Genomic DNA, 22,674 nt, shown 5'->3' with positions numbered 1-22,674 from the left:
GTAAAGGACAATGACTAGTGAAGGTTGAGGTCGGGGGTGGGGGGTTGGGGGGGGGGGGTTTACGGGAATGTAGGATATATTGCAGGGAGAGTTCCCACCTGTGCAGTTCAAGAAAGCTGGTGTTGGTAGGGAAGACCAAGATGATGCAGTCTGTGAAGCAGTCTCTGAAGTGAGCAGCATGCTCAATAACTGGCTTGTCCAGCTGTCTGTCTCTTGGCCACAGTTTGTTGGTGGTCATTCATGTGGACAGAAAGCTTGTTGGTTGTCTTGCCACGTAGAATGCGGCACAGCTGTTGCAGCTTAGCATGTAGATTGCATGACTGCTTTCACAGGCAGCCCTGCCTTTGATGGGATAGGTAATGTTTTCGACCGGTCTGGAGTAGGTGATGGTGGGAGGATGTATGAGACAGGTCTTACATCTAAGTCTATTACAGGGATGTGAGCCACGAGGCAAGAGGTTAGGAGCAAGGGTGTAGTAGGGATGGATGTGAATATTGTGTACATTCAGTAGATGGTGGAAAGGATAGTTAGTAGAATATACACTTCAGGGCATGATGAGAGGTAGTTGAAATCCTAGTGAAGAATGTGATTCACATTCTGAATTGTGTAAGTGGGAACTCTGCCTGCAATGCCCTACATTCCCATAACCCCCTTGGCCTCAACCTTCACTAGTCACTGTCCTTCACACTCCTATCACCTTCCCTGCTCCCACTCCAGCACTACACAGCCTTCTATTCTACCATCACACCCACATTCTCTTCTCTCTTTTTCCACACCTTTTACCCCCTCTGTCCTCCGAACTGCAACTAACTACCATACCACGTTTGGACCACATCCCTGTATGCTCCCAAAAGCATCACATTACTGCCTGCCACCCCCGCCCTGATATCCCTTCCGCTTCCCGCTCCAGCCTCCTCCTTTCTCCCACCACCCAGATTGCTTCTCCCATCAATCATGTGCAGTTGCTGGGTTGCTCACAGTCTGGCCTCAGTGGCCAGAAACAGTGGTGTGTGTGTGTGTGTGTGTGTGTGTGTGTGTGTGTGTGTGTGTGTGTGTGTGTGTGTTTTCTGGCTTCTTTAGAAGAAGGCCTCTTGGCCAATTGCTCACTTTTTCTTTTTTTTTTTTTTTTTTAATTTGGGGTGAGTTCTTATGGAACCAAACTGCCAAGGTCATTAGTCCCTAGGCTTACACACTACTTAATCTAACTTACGCTAAGGACGACACACACACCCATACCCGAGGGAGGACTCGAACCTCCGATGGTAGGGGGAGCCACGTGAACCGTGGCAAGACGTGGCTACCCCACACAGCGCTCATTTGTTTAGCAGCCTTTTTGTTGTACCTGTCTGTGACTCAGCATCTCCACTTTATGGCGAGTATCAGTCTAACCCCTTCACAACATTGTTATTATTCCATCCTAGACTTTCCACTGTTTAATTTTGTTTAAAAAGAAGGGATGTATTCATAGGATACATCCTATAGCATCATGGAATATTTCATTTGGTGATGGATGGATGTCTAATAATTGTATAGGGATACCAGGGCTTGACCACAGTACAAAGAGTTCATCTCAAGTATCGTGCAGTACTTATGCAGGTATGGAATGACTTTCACAAGCTGGACTACTGTGGACAGGTGGATCAATTCAGTTGTGGCTCCACACCCTAATAGGTGTCTACAGCTTGTGGTCAAGAGGTTAACACTGCCACCTCTACATTTAAGAGTCTCAGGTTTGATTCCTGGCTGTCTCGGAGATTTCTTTTGCTCATGTACTCAGTGTTTGTGTTGTCCTAATCATCTTCATCACACAGATGTGCAAGTCACTGAAATGACATCAAACAGAAAGACTTGAACTGAGGGCCCGAACAACTCCAGATAGGGGTCTCCTGGTCAATAATGTCATACGTAATGTCATATGATCATTATATTTTTACCAAAAAGGGTGAATGTTCATCATGTTTCACTTGCACATTTAATGGCAATGTTTCACAGCACCACCATCTAACTTATGAGTGGACAAAGGAAGGCATATATGTACTGTAATCAGCATTTTGCTAAATTGTTTGGTGAAAGGGAAACACAAGCAGTTCTCACCCAGACCCCATGTTTCAAAATACAAACTTACTGTTATATCTGTCCCTCCCATCCAGTCTACATAATATCTTCACTGCCAACACTGTTGCACCATTGACTAGATGCCCAACTGAAACAGCACTTGTCACATCTGTGAGGCTATGAATCACGTCTTTCACTTTACTGTATCCTTCCCCATAAGGACTTCAGCCTTCTGAGATACGCAGTAGAATCTCTGAGCTATTTAATTTATCATACATGCACAACTCACTGAATACTTTGCAGGCAAAAATGATCAAATTTGGAACATATGGTGTTGTTTACCATGTGACTGCAAAACACTTTCATTCCAATTAAATTCAAATTTGAATTGTTAAACAACACACATTACAAGGCCAAACTGTGTTTGTTGTTCTGCACACTTTTATGTATTATGAAAGCCTCAACACAATGTGGCACCACAAAGAGAAAAATAGGGCAAGCCTCTCAATGAGTGTAACAGAATGAAAGCATTACATCCAGAACTATTAACATCAAATTGTACATCGAAAATTTACAATACACTTAGGTATACCCAACGTGTTTCCTTACAAATTTTACATAGCACCACTGACATCAGTGTTCAAACTTGAATAGAAAAAGAGATATGTACTTATACAAATACACTGTGGGCGTTTACAAAGTTATTTGTATAATCTGAAACTGCACAATATGCCAAAAATAAAATCACTACATTTTATTGCTCAGAAAGATATGTACACCAGCAGAAATAATGTCCGAGAACATTAGCAAAAGCTGTAAAAGTTTGTAAACTTTTCCCATTTACCCTTCTCCGTTTCAATTGCACAAATAAGAAATATTCTGCAAATTAATAAATATAATTTCTCATTGAAGGGTCTCCACAAAAGTGAATAAGATGTTCATGTGCAACTGAAGTGAATCAACCTTTTATTACAAACAAGCTGTTTAAAGAAAACTAGTGTTCAAATATTTCAGAACAAGTTTTGTTGTAACGCATTTCCTTCTATACCATGAACATCTTCATGTACTCCTTTTTATGAAGTTCAAAGTAAAACAGTATGCACTTATTTAATGTACTTGCAAACACACACACACACACACACACACACACACACACACACACACACACACACACACACACACACACACAAATGTCCACTGCCATATAACATGACAATTCCTTAACTTTCAGTTGCTACAAAAAAGGTGTGGTAAATAGCACTAAGAGCTTCGACAATAATATTTGAAGCCCATGTTACGATAGTTTCCACTACAATTAACCTTTCTGAATTGTCATAACAACAGGAAATGCACAGCCATTCAAGATTAGCTACTGAACCACAGATAATTATCAAAACATTATTATATAAAAAAAGATTCATTAGAAAAGTAATAAATACAAATGTCACAGTTTCTGCTTTGAAGGCATGTAGGCAAGCATGGCAGAAATAAACAGATTACAATACATGGATAGCAGTCTTTATAATAAATTATACATTTTAAAATAGAAAACGAGTATTCATGACAAGTTGATGAACCTCTCCTGAATTGTATTTTTGCAATCACAGTCAGAAAAAATTGTCTGACATAAAGTGGCATTTAACAATGACAAATAATACAAAATAACTCAATGAAAAATTGCAAATAATGACTTAGTTACCCATAGTACAAAAGGATCAATAGGAATATTGTATGTCTATAAGTTTGTGACATTCTTGTAACGAACTGGTTTAACTTTAAAACATATAAAGATTGAGAAAATGAACTACTGAATTAATGAAAATAAATAAGGGTAGAAATAAAGTTTTTAAGATAGGATAGTAGTAAATTATTTGGTAACCTCCATGAGTTCCTGTTCAGTGATCTAAAATAATTTATGATTTAAAATAATTTAAATGAGAGCCGATCTTGAGTAAACATGCTGACATATGCACATAGATAACCCTGTCACATTACTTGTCATTAAAAAACTTGTAAAAATTCTGGTTTATTGCTGTTTGGTATTGGACTCAACACAAATAAATTACATCACTTATCTGTTACATTTTTAACAGAGAAATACTTTCCCTCTGCTAAATAAATACAAATATAATATATTCTCTAATCTAGGATGGTGTCTGAAATAAGCTTTCACGTAGAACAAATTTTCTGTTATTTTACAAAAATATTCTTATTTTTAAATGATATTTTTCTTGTTGCACTTGAAGCACTCAATCAGATACAAAATTTATCCAAATCATTTTAAATGGAATGTTACAATGAATTTAGATTATGTCTGAAAGATGATAAAATGCTGCTCTGTGTTTCCCTCAGTGGGTCACAGCATAGTCACCAAACTACATTTTTGTAGCCAATAGTTAATGCATGTAATTATAGTTTTGTTACTACCTCTGTCCACTACTTCAATAGAACCATGAAAATTGGTGTGTTGTGACACTGTCATTCGCATCTCACAGTTCTCTGCAAATGATTGGTGACAAAATTAAGTTGTGTACATTATTGTAAATAACATTTGTTTTCTTCACTCTTCCTGGATTCTGGACAAAAGCAGAGATGAAATGTATCTACAGACTGTTACTGAAATTAACACATTCTACAAAGGAAAAGAGAACACATTAAACACCTCAGAATTTTTTCAGAAAGACTGCACACACTACATATGGAATCTGAATATAAATTTTTCATGCTTTCTACAACTTGTTTCTGCTGAATGTATTATTTATCATCTCTATCTCTCACAAGACTACAGCTGACAAGCAAGTAACTTAAAAGGTATCAAAATGTGCTATGAATAAATATAAGTGGCCCATAATTTCTCACACAAAATTCTTTTACATGACTGGATATACATAATTAATAAGAAAAATTAAAAATTGCATAATTAATGAAACTACGTAGATCAGTTTTATGACTTTAACTATTTAATACCCTTCAACTAAAACAGAACTCACATTCTCCATATCATTGACTGCAAAGGTTTGCAACCCATCCTAACAAGCTCTTTCCAGATATGGAAACATGAGAAACACCAATATATCAAAATGTAAATAATTTCACAGCAAAATCCACAAATCTGGAAAGGCGACTGTAATTCATTAATAATGTGAGTTCTAACAATCAAGTGGACAACACTACTTCATTCCATTAGGGTTCAAGTTATGTACATTCAACATCATCTTAGAACTATTGAACAATGACAAATTTTTCCTGTTTATCAGAAGTACTTAATGTGCACTTCACCATACTGACCAACTGATATACTAATGTAGCACGAGTTTTGTATTCAGTAAATGTACAAAATAAATAATGGTCACAATAATCCTACTACATCTTATTAAATAAGTTGTTTGGAATATACATTGGTCAGTAATGAGACTCAAACAAGATATGAGGAATGGTCTTGAGATGTTTACAGCAGAAGTTTGTTTTGTTAGCATTAATACTAATCATGTCAAGTGACAAATAATTTCTTAGCTCCTCTCAGGATGGTACTTTGAGTAATAATCTGTTTAAATAATATACGACTGAATGTGTAAGATCAGTTCACAAAAATATTATTGTCAATAAACTAAAATGTTCTGACTCTCAGTAATTAAACTTGTTTGCATACTCCCTAGAAAGATATAGAAAGCTGACAATGTTACCATGCACTTTTCTGTCCCAAGGATTCAAATACAGGTGAAACAAAACACAGAGATAGGAAATGGAATTGGCTTTCACTTACAGGCAATACACGGTGCTACTGATTTAAAAATTATGATCAGAATATCAGTTCTGAAAAGATGTCTTCATCTTGTATGTAGCTCTATACAATTACAGTGAAAATAGTATAAGATTTTACAATTACAATTTTTAAATGATGGCCACCTTAACAGTAGGTGTGAATATGAATAATTTTCATCAAGTTTATGCTGAATTTTGCAAATTATGTTTCAATATTACCATGAGGAGGACTGATTACCACTCATCTACATTTCTGTTTATTCTATGTACTATCACAATCACATGCTCTTTCAGCTCTATAGATTAGCAAGTTGGAAAGAAAGGATAAGCATATACCTAACCAGTGTGTCAGCTTGATTCCCTGCAGTGACAGCTAAAATGTGAGTTGTAACTCGTTTCTGTTCACAATTTAAAAGTTCAAAACCATTTTTAGTATTATCCCTTGTAATGTCAATATTTTTGCCAAAGTATTTGTATGCAAAGGAAAAGATTCTCTATTTTGGAAAACACACTCCATCAACTGAAACTGCTTTGTAAAAATATGGTGGAAATGCACAGAAGCTCATTCATATGAATTTTCAATAAAGTTTTACATAAGTTAATCTTAGCACTAAAAAGTGAAAGTTGATCATAGAAAACTTAAAAAAATACTCAGTGCAGGATAGGTGAAATATTGGGAAAAATCTTCATTTTTTTGGTTCCAAGGATTCAGGAAACAATGACAGACACACAATATGAAAATTTTCATAATGAGAATCACTGCGTAAGGTGAGACGGAAGTAATTTTGAAATACGTGTAACACAACGTAATATAGTTATAGTAGTAAACTGCAAAACAGGAACTGATAACAGAAATGTTAAATGAATTTAAAATGAAAAGAAAGCAAATAGCTACACATGGAGCCATCAGCGATTTCTTGAAGTGAAACTATACACAGGAAATGAAAGTGAATAAAGGTGCAACAATGAACAATTAATTATCTTGCCTGCCACTAGCCGAGTGCTACTATAACAAGAAAAAACTCTCTGCTGTCTTGACACAGTCTCATCAGTTTCAACTGGTGAGGGAAGTCAGCTTAACATGCAGTTTGGCTGTAGGAGTAAAACAAATTACAGTTGGTCTGCTTAAAATGTCAAGAACAAGATAAAATTATGTGAAACACTACAAAAGAGCATATTTATTAGTCACTAAAACTTTAACAACTGGAACTATACCAAAAGAAAAAGAAAAATATAACTACTAGTAATCTCAATTTTTCAGATCAATGGTTCCTTTAGTATGAGAAAAAGGCCATGCTGGGAATGTAAGGAAAAGATGTGGAAGTACTGTGCTCAGGGAAAATTCCATGGGGCAGCAAGAGAGTTCTTTCTCACTGCTTATATTTATCTTTGTCTCCCTCCTGAGCAATTTTTAGTAAGACCCAACTCCTCGTTATAGCTCATCTCCCTATGCATAAAATTTCAACGCTGATTTTCTCACATACAAAAAGCTGCTAGACAGGTACTTAGGAAGACCCCTCAACAATATACCCAAAACTCACCAAAATCCGTAATTAACAGCTCAGATGACCTCCTTGTGAGTATGAATCCTTTAGTTTCAAAGATCTATACAGAGACAAATGTGGAAAAGTGGTGAAAAATCAAACAGCTCTGGACCTCTGTATTTCATGTACTCTAGTAGAAGGAATTCAATAAACCACTGTAAGTTACATTCATTAGCATTTCAAAACATATCTGTGTTCAAGAGATGGGATACTTTAAGTGAATCACAAAGACAATTCTGTCATTCTTATTTCAGTGTGTAATTTGTCACTGGACAGGTCTTGTCTTTGTTGTATCTTTTTTCTGGTATCTTACACTGTCTGTCATATTTGAGGCCATTTGCAGCTTTTTTTACAATTAAGTATAAAAAATCACAATTGATACATATTAGGCCACAGAACATTAATTACTGTGCATTGCAAATGTCAAAAAATTCTATCCAACAGACATCTGAAAGCAATTCTAGGAGATTGGAGTTTGCAATGTTTGCACACAGCTCATTTCAGTTATATTAGAACAGGTTTGTGGTAGTAATGTACAACATTTGGAACTTCCCCTGTGCTGGATTTTCAGTAACAATGCTGTTGGGTACATGTTATATTAACATCTTTGAGGGAACAACTGAAGAATGGGATTTATCTGTGACTCACAAAATGAAAGACTTGAAGAACAACTTATTTTTAATAAAATTGAAACCAAGTAAGTTCTTGTGGTAACATTTTTAATGTTCTGAATTGTCTTTTTTTATCCATTTTGTGCACTGAGTACAATTTCAGCCAGAGAACAGGTCGCCATTTCTTATTAACAGGAAATGACTCTTTTCATAAATAAGTTAACAGATAGCACTACACGTGTTTGCTGTTTTGACTGGAGCATTAATTAGTCTAAATTAAGTGAAGAGATGATTGAACTACCAAATCTTCCAGAAGCACTTCATTTCTGAGTGGCTTTAATAACTGCTACTGTTTCAGTGAAAATTGATAAAAATGAAAATGTATTTCAGGATTTATAGCTCACACTGGACAATTACTAATGTTATTACATGTATAATTCTGTTGCATACAGTATCTTCAAATGTGTAATCCAGTCAAACCCTGAGTTCTTAAATGCAAGAATTACTGAACAGTAAAACATGTATTGTGAACATAAATTGATTATCATTAAGAATCTTACTGTGGTATATCCATTCTCAGTAGTCACTTGCCATGAAATTTAACAGCAGGAATCATTACAAAAATTCATGAACTAAGTTAATATAAAAGTTAACCAAAATAAAATGCAATTTTTTTATATCGTGAAATAGCGGTCACAGTTTACTCTGAGCAATGTTTTACATCTTCAGCATGTAAAATGAGAAATTACAAACTGTAACTCAGGAACAACCACGTACAACTTAACTTGGACTGTGTTAAGAGAGGAGTTCAGTGAGCAGCATTTTATGTAGTTGTTTGGAAAAAAAAAAAGATTCACAAGTCTAGAAGTAATAACACCGTAACTGAAATATGGATAATATTCCACACTGCATGTCTTAAAAGTTTGCTAATAGTCTGTCACATAATATGTTGTTTCAAAATAAATAATGATGTGTAACAAAAAATATTTTAAAGTACTTATGAGAAGACATTTTGCACTGTTGTGTGAAAATACTGTTTGTTTCTTATTATATGTACAGTATGTAAATGTCTCATACATAAAATACCAGCATTAACATAAATACTGGCAAATTAATTTCCAACAATCAATACATGTTCTCAGGGAAGGAAAAGGCAAAATTAAAATAAAAAAGTATCTACACTTGTACACACAAGGAAACATGCTCTCACACACACTTCACAGTGTTCTCTCGATCCACTACAGGGGATGATAAGTCTCTGCTTCTTGGTATTTCAATGTCTTCTAAACACTCATACCACTGAAATTCACAGAACTTCATCTAAAAATGGATGACCACACACAGATGTGAAGGAATAATGTCCTGCATTTTACGTTATGATGACTGGTTGCATAAAATTATATTAATTTTGCTGGCTATCGTAGTTGTCATCTAACACTCTGACAGTACTATTCCTCTGATTATCTTTCACTTAAATAAAAAAACTTTCATACACATTTATTTACAAGAGGCCTACTCGTCTATCACATATCCGTAATAGGATAAGGGAAGGTTTGGCATTTAAATATAGCAAAAAATTAAGAGGTTTTTGTACAAATACCATCAAGTTACTCCTTGCCTGCAATCTTGGTGTATGTCACTGAGTTACCATGACCTAATTATAGCCAAACAATGCACATTCTGGCAAGATGAGACGACTGAATAAAAAACACTATCCGAAGATTTCTCCTCAATTTCCATTGGTGTTTCTTGTTGCTATGAAGGGATTTTTGTTGTTTGCATCCCTTTCTGTTCCATATATTTTCCCTGCTTTCTTTGCCATGCTGCCAAGCAGCTCCAGAGAACATTTATGCGCCGACCTCAGTGACAAGGCCCACTCCTTTAATCCAATTTCATCCTGATGGAAAATAACAAAAATTAACAGGTACAATGAATTTTTCATCCTGCACAGGTTGTATCTCTAAACACATGACAAAAATATCCAAAAATAAACCATGTCTAAGTTTTTATATTGAGCTACAAATAAAATTAGCAGAGGAAAGGAACTATAAAAAGTATGCTAATACAATATGACACTTCCTCTCATCCTTACAACGAAGATACATTCACCAAACATTACAAATTTGAGTGCAGTGGCACAGTGGTAAGAACTAAGAGACACATTTCAGGTAATGACAGTTCATATCCATCTTTGGTCATCCAGAATAAGGTTTTCCATGGTTTCCTTAAATTGTACATACTGGGACAGTTCCTTTTAAAAGGACAGGCTGATTTCTTTCCCCAGTCCAAGCTTTTGTCCTGCCATTAATAATCTTGTCATGAGTGGGACATTAAATCCTTATCTTCCTATCCATGCAACATTTAGAAAATACTGTGGAGAAGCAGCCACATATGTAGGAACCAATATCAGTCCAACATTCTGAATTGTTCAGAAGCAAGCAACAAAATCTGATAAAATGAATCACTTTCTTAACCTTAAGAACAATATTCTGCAAGCTTCACTGAGTTAAAGGACTACAAAATAATGCATTCAATGAATTACAAAAATGTCCCAGGTCATGTGATAATAATATGCAATTGTAAATATTACAGAGGAAACAAATTAATCTTAATCTTCTCACATTTCCAATAGTATTCTTAATTCTTTCCATAGTTCATTTTAGCCTCAGATTTAATGGAAGTCTTGTCCTTTTCAATAACATTCACAATTTCTCTACTATCTTGTCAACAACTGGAACCTGTCTCATTCAGTAAATTGTTTTTGCTGTGCTGCGTCACATCTAGCTTCTGAAGTTTCTCATGGTTCCTATTCTAACACTCCTGGTCTCTTCTCTCAAAGGAGATGGGATCTGGATAAACTGACAGAACCAGAGGTTGTAGAGAGTTTCAGGGAGAAAATAAGGGATCAATTGACAGGAATGGTGTATGGAAATACAGTAGAAGAAGAATGGGTTGCTTTGAGAGATGAAGGCAACAGAGGATCAAGTAGGTAAAAAGACGAGGGCTAGTATAAATCCTTGGATAACATAAGATATATTGAATTTAATTGATGAAAGGAGAAAATAAAAAAATGCAGTAAATGAAGCAGGAAAAAAGGAATACAAACGTCTCAAAAATGAGATCGACAGGTAGTGCAAAATGGCTAAGCAGGGATGGTTAGAGGACAAATGTAAGGATGTAGAGGCATATCTCACCAGGGGTAAGAAAGATACTGCCTACAGGAAAATTAAAGAGACCTTTGGAGAAAAGAGAACCACTTGTATGAATATCAAGAGCTCAGATGGAAACCCAGTTCTAAGCACAGAAGAGAGAGCAGAACAGTGGAAGGACTATATAGAGGGTCTATACAAGGGTGATGTACTTGAGGACAATATTATGGAAATGGAAGAGGATGTAGATGAAGATGAAATGGGAGATGTGATACTGTGTGAAGAGTTTGACAGAGCACTGAAAGACCTAAGCCAAAAAAAGGCCCCGGGAGTAGACAACATTCCATTGGAATTACTGATAGCCTTGGGAGAGCCAGTCCTGACAAAACTCTACCATCTGGTGACCACGATGTACGAGACAGGTGAAATACCCTCAGACTTCAAGAAGAATATAATAATTCCAATCCCAAAGACAGCAGGTGTTGACAGGTGTGAAAATTACCGAACTATCAGTTTAATAAGCTGCGGCTGCTAAATACTAACATGAATTCTTTACAGACAAATAGAAAAACTGGTAGAAGCCGACCTCGGGGAATATCAGTTTGGATTATGTGGAAATGTTGTAACACTTGAGGCAATACTGACCCTACGACTTATCTTAGAAAATATATTAAGGAAAGGCAAACCTACATTTCTAGCATTTGTAGACTTAGAGAAAGCTTTTGACAATGTTGACTGGAATACTCTCTTTCAAATTCTAAAGGTGGCAGGGGTAAAATACAGGGAGCGAAAGGCTATTTACAATTTGTACAGAAACCAGATGGCAGCTATAAGAGTTGAGGGGCATGAAAGGGAAGCAGTGGTCGGGAAGGGAGTGAGACAGGTTTGTAGCCTATCCCTGATGTTATTCAATCTTAATCTTGAGGAAGCAGTAAAGGAAACATAAGAAAAATTTGGAGTAGGAATTAAAATCCATGGAGAAGCAAAAAAACCTTTGAGGTTCGCCGATGACATTGTAATTCTGTCAGAGGCAGCAAAGGACCTGGAAGAGCAGCTGAACGGAATGGACAGTGTCTTGAAACGAGGATATAAGATGAAAATCAACACAAGCAAAACAAGGATAATGGAATGTAGCAGAATTAAATTGGGTGATGCAAAGTGTATTAGATTACGAAATGAGACGCTTAAAGTAGTAAATGAGTTTTGCTATTTGGGGAGCAAAATAACTGGTGATGGTTGAAGTAGAGAGGATATAAAATGTAGACTGGCAATGGCAAGGAGAGCATTTATGAAGAAGAGAAATTTGTTAACATTGAGTATAGATTTAAGCATCAGGAAGTCGTTTCTGAATGTATTTGTATGGAGTGTGGCCATGTATGGAAATGAAATGCAGACTATAAATAGTTCGGAGGGCAGCGTGGTGGGTAAAAATTATAGAGGGAGACCAAGAGATGAATACACTAAGCAGATTCACAAGGATGTAGGTTGCAGTAGGTACTGGAAGATGAAAAAGCCTGCACAGGATAGAGTAGCATGGAGAGCTGCATCAAACCAGTCTCTGGACTGAAGATCAAAACAAAAACAACAACAACAACATTTATTTTGTATAGTTAATCTTCTGGGAATTTTCACTGTTAAAATTACATTTTCAATTAGTATTAATATTACTGAATATTGAAATATTTACAAAATATAAAAAAAACTGTACAATATGAATGAACTACTTTTGTTAACATTGCAACTACTATCTTTGATACGATATCTTTTGTGGAGTTTTAGTATTGTGTTGAGCATGTTCAAATTGTCTTATATTCTAAACCTCATGTCAACTCAAAACGATTCTCAGAAAAAACTTATCTTTGTGTTCTGCCTTACGGCAGGTCTTGTCATGGGGGAAGACTCGTGAGAGAGGTCCAACGCATGAGCGTATTGGGAAGTTCTCAGAAAAGATTATTAATAAAATGTGTTAAACTGAAACAAATAGCCTGCGACACCTCATTTAATAAAGTACATAGCGAAACTTTGCATCCTGAAATCATTTCTGCGAGCAGGGTTATTCTCCTATAAAGACTGTGCCAACAATAAAAATGAGCCACAGGTTCAAGTCCTAGTCTGCCATAAATTTGCACTTTTCCAGGAAGTAACAAAATGATTACTAATGGACAACTAACATAAGATACATAAAACAACATTTTTAAGAATTTCAACTTAAATTTATGATCAATCTGATCAGCCTCTCTTATTTATTCTCAAGATAATGAGAAAAGATGGCATGAACAAAATCACAGGAGATACTTGTGAGGCATGTTAGCTAAAAATTCCATTACTAACACACAATTTTTCAAAATAGTAAGATCAAGGATGGACTGGATATGGATGGAGAGTTCCTTTAGATCTCTTGTGTGCACCCCGCACACAATCAGATACCTGGTGATAGGTATCTGGTTGTTGCACACAATCAGATACCTGGTGATAGGTATTTGGTTGTAGTGCACTCCTGAGACATTTAGTGGCACTCTACAATTCTCAACTCTACGGTGCAGTCCAGCAAGATGCAGCCTACCTTGCCAGAGAATCTTCAAAGTCTCTGATTTAAGTCTCTGATTAAAGCACAGAACCAGAGAGCCATGATCAATTCCGGGGAATTGCAGATTGAAGGCTTCATTAAAATTCCAGGAACAAAGATGGTCTTCTCAAACTTGTCCTCCATCCATCAATTATTGACCTTTGAGCTGAGGCAACAGGCATATTTTGTGCACCACAATCTGCAATTGGCTGCATCCCATTCTATCAATGGCCCCCAGAACAGCTTCTTAAACATGTTGAATGAGGCCTCATAGCATAAACACTCTGTGAATAGTCTCATACATGGTATCATTGTTTAACATTTTTTGAACTGCTGATGGTTACCAGAAACGCATTTACTTTCTCCTGACATGGAGCACGGTAGGTTCCACTAGAGATGAAGCTTCATACTGTTGCACTGGCCCAATTTCAATTTCTGTTGCAGACTGCACCCCAAAGCTGGTGGTAAGGGGAATGAATTTAGTGCCGTCAGTCCTCCCTGGTCTCTGGCTAATCTGTACAGGACCATTACATCTACTCCTAGCTTGCCATTCACAATCTAGTAGTCAAACTGTGAAAAGTCCCGTATTTTCTGATGAATTGATGATATCCACAGAAGGGGATAGTACTTGAGGTGTCTTGGTATCTGTCCCTGATACATGACTATCAGTAGTTTGTCCAACACACCAATTCACAGCAGCTTCCAATCAGTTGACAGGAGTCAGGGTGGTTTCCATCTGCTTGGAAACAGGAGCTAACTTATTCCATGAAGTTTTGGGATTGTTGCCAGATAACATTGTCTTCTTGAGTGTTTTGCACTGGAAATTGCTAGTTCACATTACTACCTTTGCACAAAAAAAATGGCATGAAAACCCACGCGCAAAGGCATGTGCTACATGAGTGACCTTTGTCAAGTTTTCCAACGTCTTCAAATATTGTTTCATCTATGAGATGCAGGCACATGCTTAATGTGATACTATTCGTGCACACACTCTGTCAGAACATGCACTCATTGAGTTAAAATTGAGATGACAAAATTAACAGAATTAAATGTCACTAGACATTTCATTGGTCATAAAACGTTTTCTTTCTGAAGAAATTAAAGAAATCACCAGGTCCCACATATTATCCAGTTGAAAGCCACCATCACAATTAGGAAGATCTTGTGTGATTCCTTAATAATTGAATCCCAGAAGGATCTTGTTGAGGCCAAGATTCCCCTAGGCAGAATGATCCATGCAATGTCCTGTGGAGACACAATGCTCAGCTATGGCTGACCTACTTGGCTGCAAAAGGTGAGTGTGGCAAACATGTTCATCCCATCTTTCATGCACTGTGTGCACTGTCTGACTAATGTAGGCTTTGCCACACTGGCAAGATACTCTGTTGATTCCAGCCTTCCATCCCAGATCGTCCTTTGCCAAACAAAAAGAAGTACAAGTCTTTGTGGACAAGCAGATTAGACATGATGTTTATTTAAGATTCGTCTGTCTAATTTCAACAGAATATCACCAATGTATGTGAGGAATGCCCTGAACTTGAACCGCTCCTGCTCCTCTTCATCTTGTGGGTTGTCAGTTCCTTCTTTTTTAAAGCTGTGCTGATCTGATGTGCAGAATATCCATTATATTTTAACACTGTTGCAGGTGTTCCAGTTCCTTTGCAAGGCTGTCTCCTTCAGACAGTTTCTTAATCGAGCTTAGACATACGGACTTATGTTCAAATCTGAATATGTGAGGGTGCTTTGAAAAGTTCTTGGAATGAAATAGAAAAAAAAGTACTTATATCACTGAAACTTATTTTTATTTTTCAATGTAGTCTCCTTGTAGATTAATGCACTTGGTTCAACGATGTTCCAGTGCCTTGATCCCATTTCAAAAATAAATTTCCTCCAGGCCTGCAAAGTGGTTGCCAACTCCAGCCATCAGTTCTTCATTTGAACTGAATCTTAACCCATCAAAAAATATTTTCAGTTTTGGGATGAGATGGAAGTCTGATGGAGCCATATCAGGTGAATAAGGTGGGTATGGCAACAGTTCATACCTTAGTTCATGTAATTTTGCCATGGCGACAGCACATATGTGCAGTCGCGAATTGTCTTGATGAAAAATGACTTTTTGCCTTGCTAAACCTGGCCTTTTTTCACGTATCTTTTGTCGCAATTTGTACAGGAAGTTAGCATAGTATTCTCCAGTAATTGTTTGTCTAGTGGGGAGATAATCTACAAACAGAATCCCCTTTGCATCCCAGAACAGTGATGCCATGACCTTTCCCGCCAAAGGAATTGTCTTTGCTTTCTTTGGTGGTGGAGAATCAGCTGTTTCCATTGTTTTGATTGTTGTTTTGTCTCTGGGGTATAGTATTGCACCCAAGTTTCACCAGTGGTCACAAACCGGCACAAAAAATTTTAGAATGTGATTTTCACTCTGCAGCGGAGTGTGCGCTGATATGAAACTTCCTGGCAGATTACAACTGTGTGCCCGACCGAGACTTGAACTCGGGACCTTTGCCTTTCGCGGGCAAGTGCTCTGCCATCTGAGCTACCGAAGCACGACTCGCGGCCGGCCCTCACAGCTGTGACGGCCGGCCGCGAGTCGTCCTTCGGTAGCTCAGATGGCAGAGCACTTGCCCGCGAAAGGCAAAGGTCCCGAGTTCGAGTCTCGGTCTGGCACACAGTTTTAATCTGCCAGGAAGTTTCACAAAAAAGTTTGTTCGTTTCTCCTAAAACTGGCCAAACATTGTTCCAATATGTCTGTTCTCATGCGTTTTTGATCCAGAGTGAGTCGAGGCACCCATCTTGCAGATATTTTTTTCATTTTTAATTCTTTAATTAAAATGTGATATACCCTTTTAGATGATGTCCGGCCAGTGTGAGCAATTTCACGCATTTTCAATCGGCGATCCTCCATGACCATTTTGTGCACTTTTGTAATGATTTCTGGAGTAGTGACACATCTCAGCCAACCACTGTGCAGATCATCATCTAAGCTCTCCCAACCAAATTTAAATTCATTTGTCCACTTGGCAACAGTTGAATATGAAAGAGGAGAGTCCCCCAGTGTTTTCTGGAAATCAACACGAATAGCCTTTGCTTTCATACATTTCTTTATGAAGTACTTAATCACTGGTCGAATCTCGATTTTTCCCATCTTCACAAATCACAAACACGAGAACAACAACAGAGTCATGTCACTGCCACAGCTCTCTTCCATGAACACTAACATGGCACGTGTTTACAGGCAACAGTGAACAACTCGTTGCACTAGCGCTGACCTCTCGTGGTGATTCCAAGAACTTTTCAAACCACCCCCATAGCTTTCCTTATCACAGTTACCATACTTAATGATATATCATAATTCATCAGTTTCCACAACCACAGCTGAATCTAACACTGTATGTTAAAGAGGTATGAGACTCACAAATCCTTAGTATTATCATATGAAAATTATTGCTACTAATAAGTGACATCAAATGAAGTTACCATCTTACCGGATTAGTGAGGACAATTTTTCCATCTCTAGTCCGTACCACAATACACTGTTCATTTTTCACATGAACTAAGTCAGCACTAACATCTTCTATTTGATCCATAAAAACAAGCTCAGGCTTTGTACTTCCAGACTCTGGATGAAGCTCCAACCTATTTGGATAGAGTTTGGCATAACGAGTTTGCCATGCTGATGCAAAAGGTCCTCCCAGTTTCTTTATGTATCCATGCAGAATGCAGTCAGATTCTGAAATATTTGAAAGCAAACATCAATGAGCCAAAGAAAACAATTTTCAAGAAAGGATCAATGTATTTATAAAAGCACAGTGTGTGAATGTAACATTGTTTATAACACTTCTTATGTCCCAAGTTTCCCTGTACTTGCAATCAACAGCTGCATTGAACAGAAAACTATGTCTTATTTATCTCAGGCTAATAGATGTCCCATTTATCTCAGGCTAATAGTTTACCTTTTTCATCAGTGTCAAACTTAAGTTTTTGTTTGGCTTTCTTTTTCTGTTCCATCTTATCTGCTTCAGCATTGATTGTCTCAAAAACTGTTTCTGCAACTTCAGCTTGCCATCGTTCTGAGATTACTAAAGGAAAGTTTTTGTAGAGATCCTGGTCTGCCTCCGTGAGCTTTAATTGGAAAGAAAACAAGCATAAATGTATGAGCACAAGATTTTATTGAGTCTTTTATTACAGTGTTCTTAATATAATTTAAAATTTCAAAGCATCGCTACAATAATCTTATTTGATAAAGTACATAACCACACTTTCAAATTTACCAGAAACAAAATGGACAGCCAGTAGTCTTGCTACTAGACACATATCACTAGAAATATCTATTCAAGTTTTCGGAACTGTTAGTTCCTTCCCCATGGCCAAAGAGGGATAGGTTGTAGAGGGTTGGAAAAAAGGTGCAGATCACTCATCTCAAGTCAAGATGGAAGCAACTGTTGTGAGGATGGTTGGTGAGAGATTAGGAGGACAAAGATAACATACTGATAAGTGCTGTGGTGGCTTCACTCCAGGGATGGTAGAATGACAGACAGAAGTAAACATGGAATAACAGGAAGAAAGTTCAGAAACAAACAGTGCATGTAAGGCTTGCAAAGAAATCAATATGAGAAACAGGGAGAGACAAAAAATGGGAAAAGAGAGAGGGGTACTATCAAAAATAAAAAGTAAAAGAGTATATTAATAAATACTACAAGGCTCAGAACATAAATAAATAATACAAGGGGACACACACACACACACACACACACACACACACACACACACACAGAGAGAGAGAGAGAGATATATATGGGAGGAGGGAGGGGGGAGGGAGAGGGAGAGAGGGGGGTGGAGAGGTTTTTAACTGATGCTAAGTCCAGTTACATCCATCCCTGGGCATGGAAGTAAAAGTTCAAAATGCTTAGACAGTTGTTTCTACTTTTATGTGTTACTGTCAGTACTTAGAACTTTGCGTCTTGAAGATTAGTTCTGAGCTGCCATTGTGTCTCCCTTTCGAGACACTTAATTGACATTTCAGTGACATTTATTACTATTTATGTTTTCAGCATATAGCAGAACATACAGTATTATTATACATTACATTACAGTTACAAAACAGCACCATTAATGAAAAAACACAGAAAAATAGAGTGTGAATATCTTACATACACAGAGTGGTCAGAAACAGTCTGAAAAGCTTGTAATGGTGTTGCAGGGTACACTGTACTGAGAAATGACTTTTAAGAAATGAATTCAGTGCATTGTGACATTTCCAAATTAATTAGCATTGAAGTTAGCCAATCAAGCCATGGTACCCACAAATTCATGCAGCCCACAAGATACAATTATTGTCAGTTGTTCTAATAGCATAGATGATGGTGCACAAGGCTGCTGTCTTTGCCTCAGGCTTGATCCTTACTACCAGCCCATGTCCAATTTCTGTATCATTCTCTTGTTTGGTTTTAAGAAACAACACTACATCTAGTGGGCTGCTTGAAATTGCACATGCAATGGCCTGGCTAGCTAACTTCAGTGCTAATTAACTTCGAAATGGCACAACATATCTAATTTATTCTTAACAATTATTTCTCAGCACAATCTACCCTTAAACATCCTTGGAAGCTTTTCAGATTGTTTCTGACCCCCCTGCAGAGTTTAAAGGCAGAACATTTACAATTTTAAATTTAATTTCTTAATGCAGCCAGTAGCATCTTGGGTCATTGTCAAGACGTCTTTTGTATTGTCTGTATAAATGTTAAAATACATTCCTGCACAATGTGATGGGTGGTCTGAAGCATATTACTACAACTGCAATATAGTCAGGCACTTATTCCACTTGGAAAAAAAAATCCTTTTATACTGTGTGATTTGTGCAGATTCCATTGTCTTCCATGTATGAGGAGCCAAATCGAAGCCTACTGATTTAATGCCAGTTTTTAACTTCATTTGTATTCTCATTTATGGCAACTGTTAAATTCTTCACCAGGAAGTTCTATAGCAGATGTCATTGCTGATGTCTGTATTTGGGACATTCAGGTGCGGCAGTTTGGATATAGTCATGAATGAGAAGCTTCAGGTAGTCCAGAATCTTCCTGCCTTCTGTTGATCTCCATCTGGTCCACACTGTTTTTCGAGGATATTATTCCTGGTGCTAATTTACACTATAGTATTAGTCAAGTATGATCAATAAGTCAAGGATCTCTCAAGTATGACACCCAAATAATTTTGAATAGGGTTGAATTTTACAGAACTTGCGTTAAAATAGAGATGCAATTGACAGTTGGCCTGTCTGTTATTGATAATGAAGTATGTGCATTCTATCTCATTAGGGCTGGGCTTGATTCAACACTGCCTGTAGTACTGCCACAAAACAGAGATAGTATGTCAATATTCTTTCAGTTGCCTGTACCAGTTTTGTGGGATACAATGGTTGGACTAACTGCTGTCAGTATATTTGGGTATATGCTTTGGTTCTTCTGAGTTCCTGATTTACAAGCCTGCAATACATTTTGTCTCCAGGAGATCTTGCCAAGATGACGATTTGTCCTGAAGTTTCATTTACCGTCATTACTTCTTGTCATTACTTCTTTTCTTTTCTAAGTAGTTGGATGTGTCCCAAGCTTCTTCAGTAAGGTCCAAGCTTCGCTATTGGAGTACTTGAAATCAAGAGGTTTTTTAATTTTCCTTGAGCCAGATTTATGATTTAAAGCACTTCATTCCCAATATCACTTTTTCCACTTCTGAAAAACTTTCATTTATGAGGCTGAGGATCAATATACTCTTACATCCACAAAAATTGTAAGAAATGTGTCCTAATGAGCATCTCATAAACTATTAAAATAATTAAAATAAATAAATTCTGTGATAATATCAGCTCTATTCATAATTCAAACTATTAAATTAAATTGATAGATGGATCTGGTGACCTGTCCTTTCAGCACTCCTCCTCTCAAACCCTTGTCATGGGGGAGGGAGACGGAGAGGGAGAGGGGGTGAAGGGGAGTGGGGAAGAGAGAGAGAGAGAGAGAGAGAGAGAGAGAGAGAGAGAGAGAGAGAGAGAGATGGGTGGGACACCCATACTTGATGTTACTGCAGCAGCTCATAAATAGATTCTATCATCTGAAATACCAGATCAGATTCTTTCCCATTAAGACTGGAAACATTTATGCAGCTTTGTTATTACATATAAATTTTGCAAGAAACAGAAATGGAAAGAAGAAAACCTTTATTCCTTTTGTATCCTCTTCATCAAAGGAGCCAATATCAAAAGCATCAGCTGCATTCACCTCACCCCTTGGAGGGATGAGTGGTGGTGTATACTTCTGCAGGTACACCTGCTGCCAGTCCAGGCCAGCAAAGAAGGGATGTTCTTTCACTTCATCAGCTCTGTTGCAAAACATACCACCAATCGTGAATTTAAACTTCGTAGTTTCACAAGTACTGTAGGTCTAACTATGAATATGCAAACAAAAATGTGAGGGATTCATAATAGTCTACAATTATTTCCACAGCAATGATTTTATTTAATTATTCAAACATTTTCATCTGCCAGTTTATACTGGAAATTTTAATGTATCGATGCCAATATTAACACTTACACTAGCCACAAATATTTATTCATAATGTAAACTGACTGACAGAATTTACAAGAAAAGCACAGCAGGTGGTATTTGTGTGTAAGTATGGAATTACACTGACATTTCAGTCAGGATCCACAGCTAAAGCTATGATTTGATGAAAGTACATCTAGTTTTTAACTGCTGAAACTCTGCACACAAAACATTACTAAGGACCTATGAATGATGCACTCAAATGACATATTATTGAGATCACTATCATAGTCTGATTAAAAACAGATGTGTTCTGAAGGTTAAGGAAAACTATGTCAGTGATACACTGATTAACAAATTTCATTATCAAACTGTGGAACTCAGTGTGCTACCTAAGAAATTCTCATCTATAACCAAACTTGGTCATCAGCATGGCACACATAAAACACAGGTGAATGAATGACACTCTCTTATCAGTTACACAATCTGGCTACTGAAGAGCCCCATGAATTGTGTGTAGTTTATATAGCAAGCTGTTTTTTAATTATTTCTTTACAGCAGATTCTACTGAATTTTATTTGGTGGACAAATTTTATTAAAAAATCTGAAATGCATCCAGGACATATTCTATGTGCAAAAAATTAGAGTCAGAGTGTACTAGGTTTCATTTAAATATTTAGTCAAATCACAGGTATCTCTCTCAACAAAGGAATGAATGAGGTTAAAGTTAATGAGCAGAGTTCAAACCTTCCACTGTAGTAGGAGGCAGTGACAGGACATCATCTTGAGCAAATTTTCTCAACATGCAAGCACCAAGTTATTGACATGACACCACAAAAATGACCTGGCAAATACACAGCTTTAATGGAAGGAAAATGAACTGCTTGATATTAACATACATTTTCTGGCATAAATGAATAAGGAGTGAAAATTAGTGCATTTGTGCTATGACTAAGAAAGTTCATAAGCACAATATCAAACCATAATATTTTCTGCTTGCAACATGAAGAAGAAACTGAGCTCAGCTGTCTTTGTGAGAAGGATACTCAAACTGATAAAAAAAATGTCAGCAGGACACCCTTAATTGTTTGTGTATATCCTAATATTTACTTTTCCCCTCAAAAAGTCTTCACTACACTGAAATATCAGTTAGACTCATACACACGGCATTTTAAGCATATCTTATAACAAATTGCGTAAATATATATAAAAAACAAAGATGCTTTAATTTACCAAACAAGAAAGTGCTGGTATGTTGATAGACACAATAAAATAAAAAACACACAAACACACACACAAATATTCAAGCTTTCACAATCCATGGTTGCTTCATCAGGAAAGAGGGAAGGAGAGGGAAAGACGAAAGGATGTGGGTTTTTAGGGAGAAGGTAAGGTGTCATTCCAAACCCGGGAGCAGAAAGACTTACCTTAGGGGGAAAGAAGGACAGG

The 22,674-nt window shown here is 37.0% G+C and overlaps 1 protein-coding gene across 1 annotated transcript in view; it reads right to left on the bottom strand.

Moving 5' to 3' along the window:
• Positions 1 to 2,785: 2,785 nt before the first annotated feature.
• The window catches only part of LOC124593870 (G protein-coupled receptor kinase 1), a 1,124,106-nt gene continuing 1,104,217 nt past the window's right edge, over positions 2,786 to 22,674 (bottom strand). Inside the window, exons 13-16 of the mRNA XM_047132253.1 lie at positions 20,899 to 21,061; positions 17,644 to 17,812; positions 17,176 to 17,420; positions 2,786 to 9,869 (exon numbers count right to left, since the gene is read on the bottom strand). Of these exons, the coding sequence (XP_046988209.1) occupies positions 9,702 to 9,869; positions 17,176 to 17,420; positions 17,644 to 17,812; positions 20,899 to 21,061 (745 nt within the window). The 3' untranslated portion in view covers positions 2,786 to 9,701. The remainder of the gene's footprint in view (positions 9,870 to 17,175; positions 17,421 to 17,643; positions 17,813 to 20,898; positions 21,062 to 22,674) is intronic.

Source organism: Schistocerca americana, chromosome 1, assembly GCF_021461395.2.
Source record: "Schistocerca americana isolate TAMUIC-IGC-003095 chromosome 1, iqSchAmer2.1, whole genome shotgun sequence".
Classification (NCBI taxonomy): Eukaryota; Metazoa; Arthropoda; class Insecta; order Orthoptera; family Acrididae; genus Schistocerca; species Schistocerca americana.
Note: the sequence above shows the minus strand (reverse complement) of the source record. Positions and strands in the feature narration are given on the sequence as shown.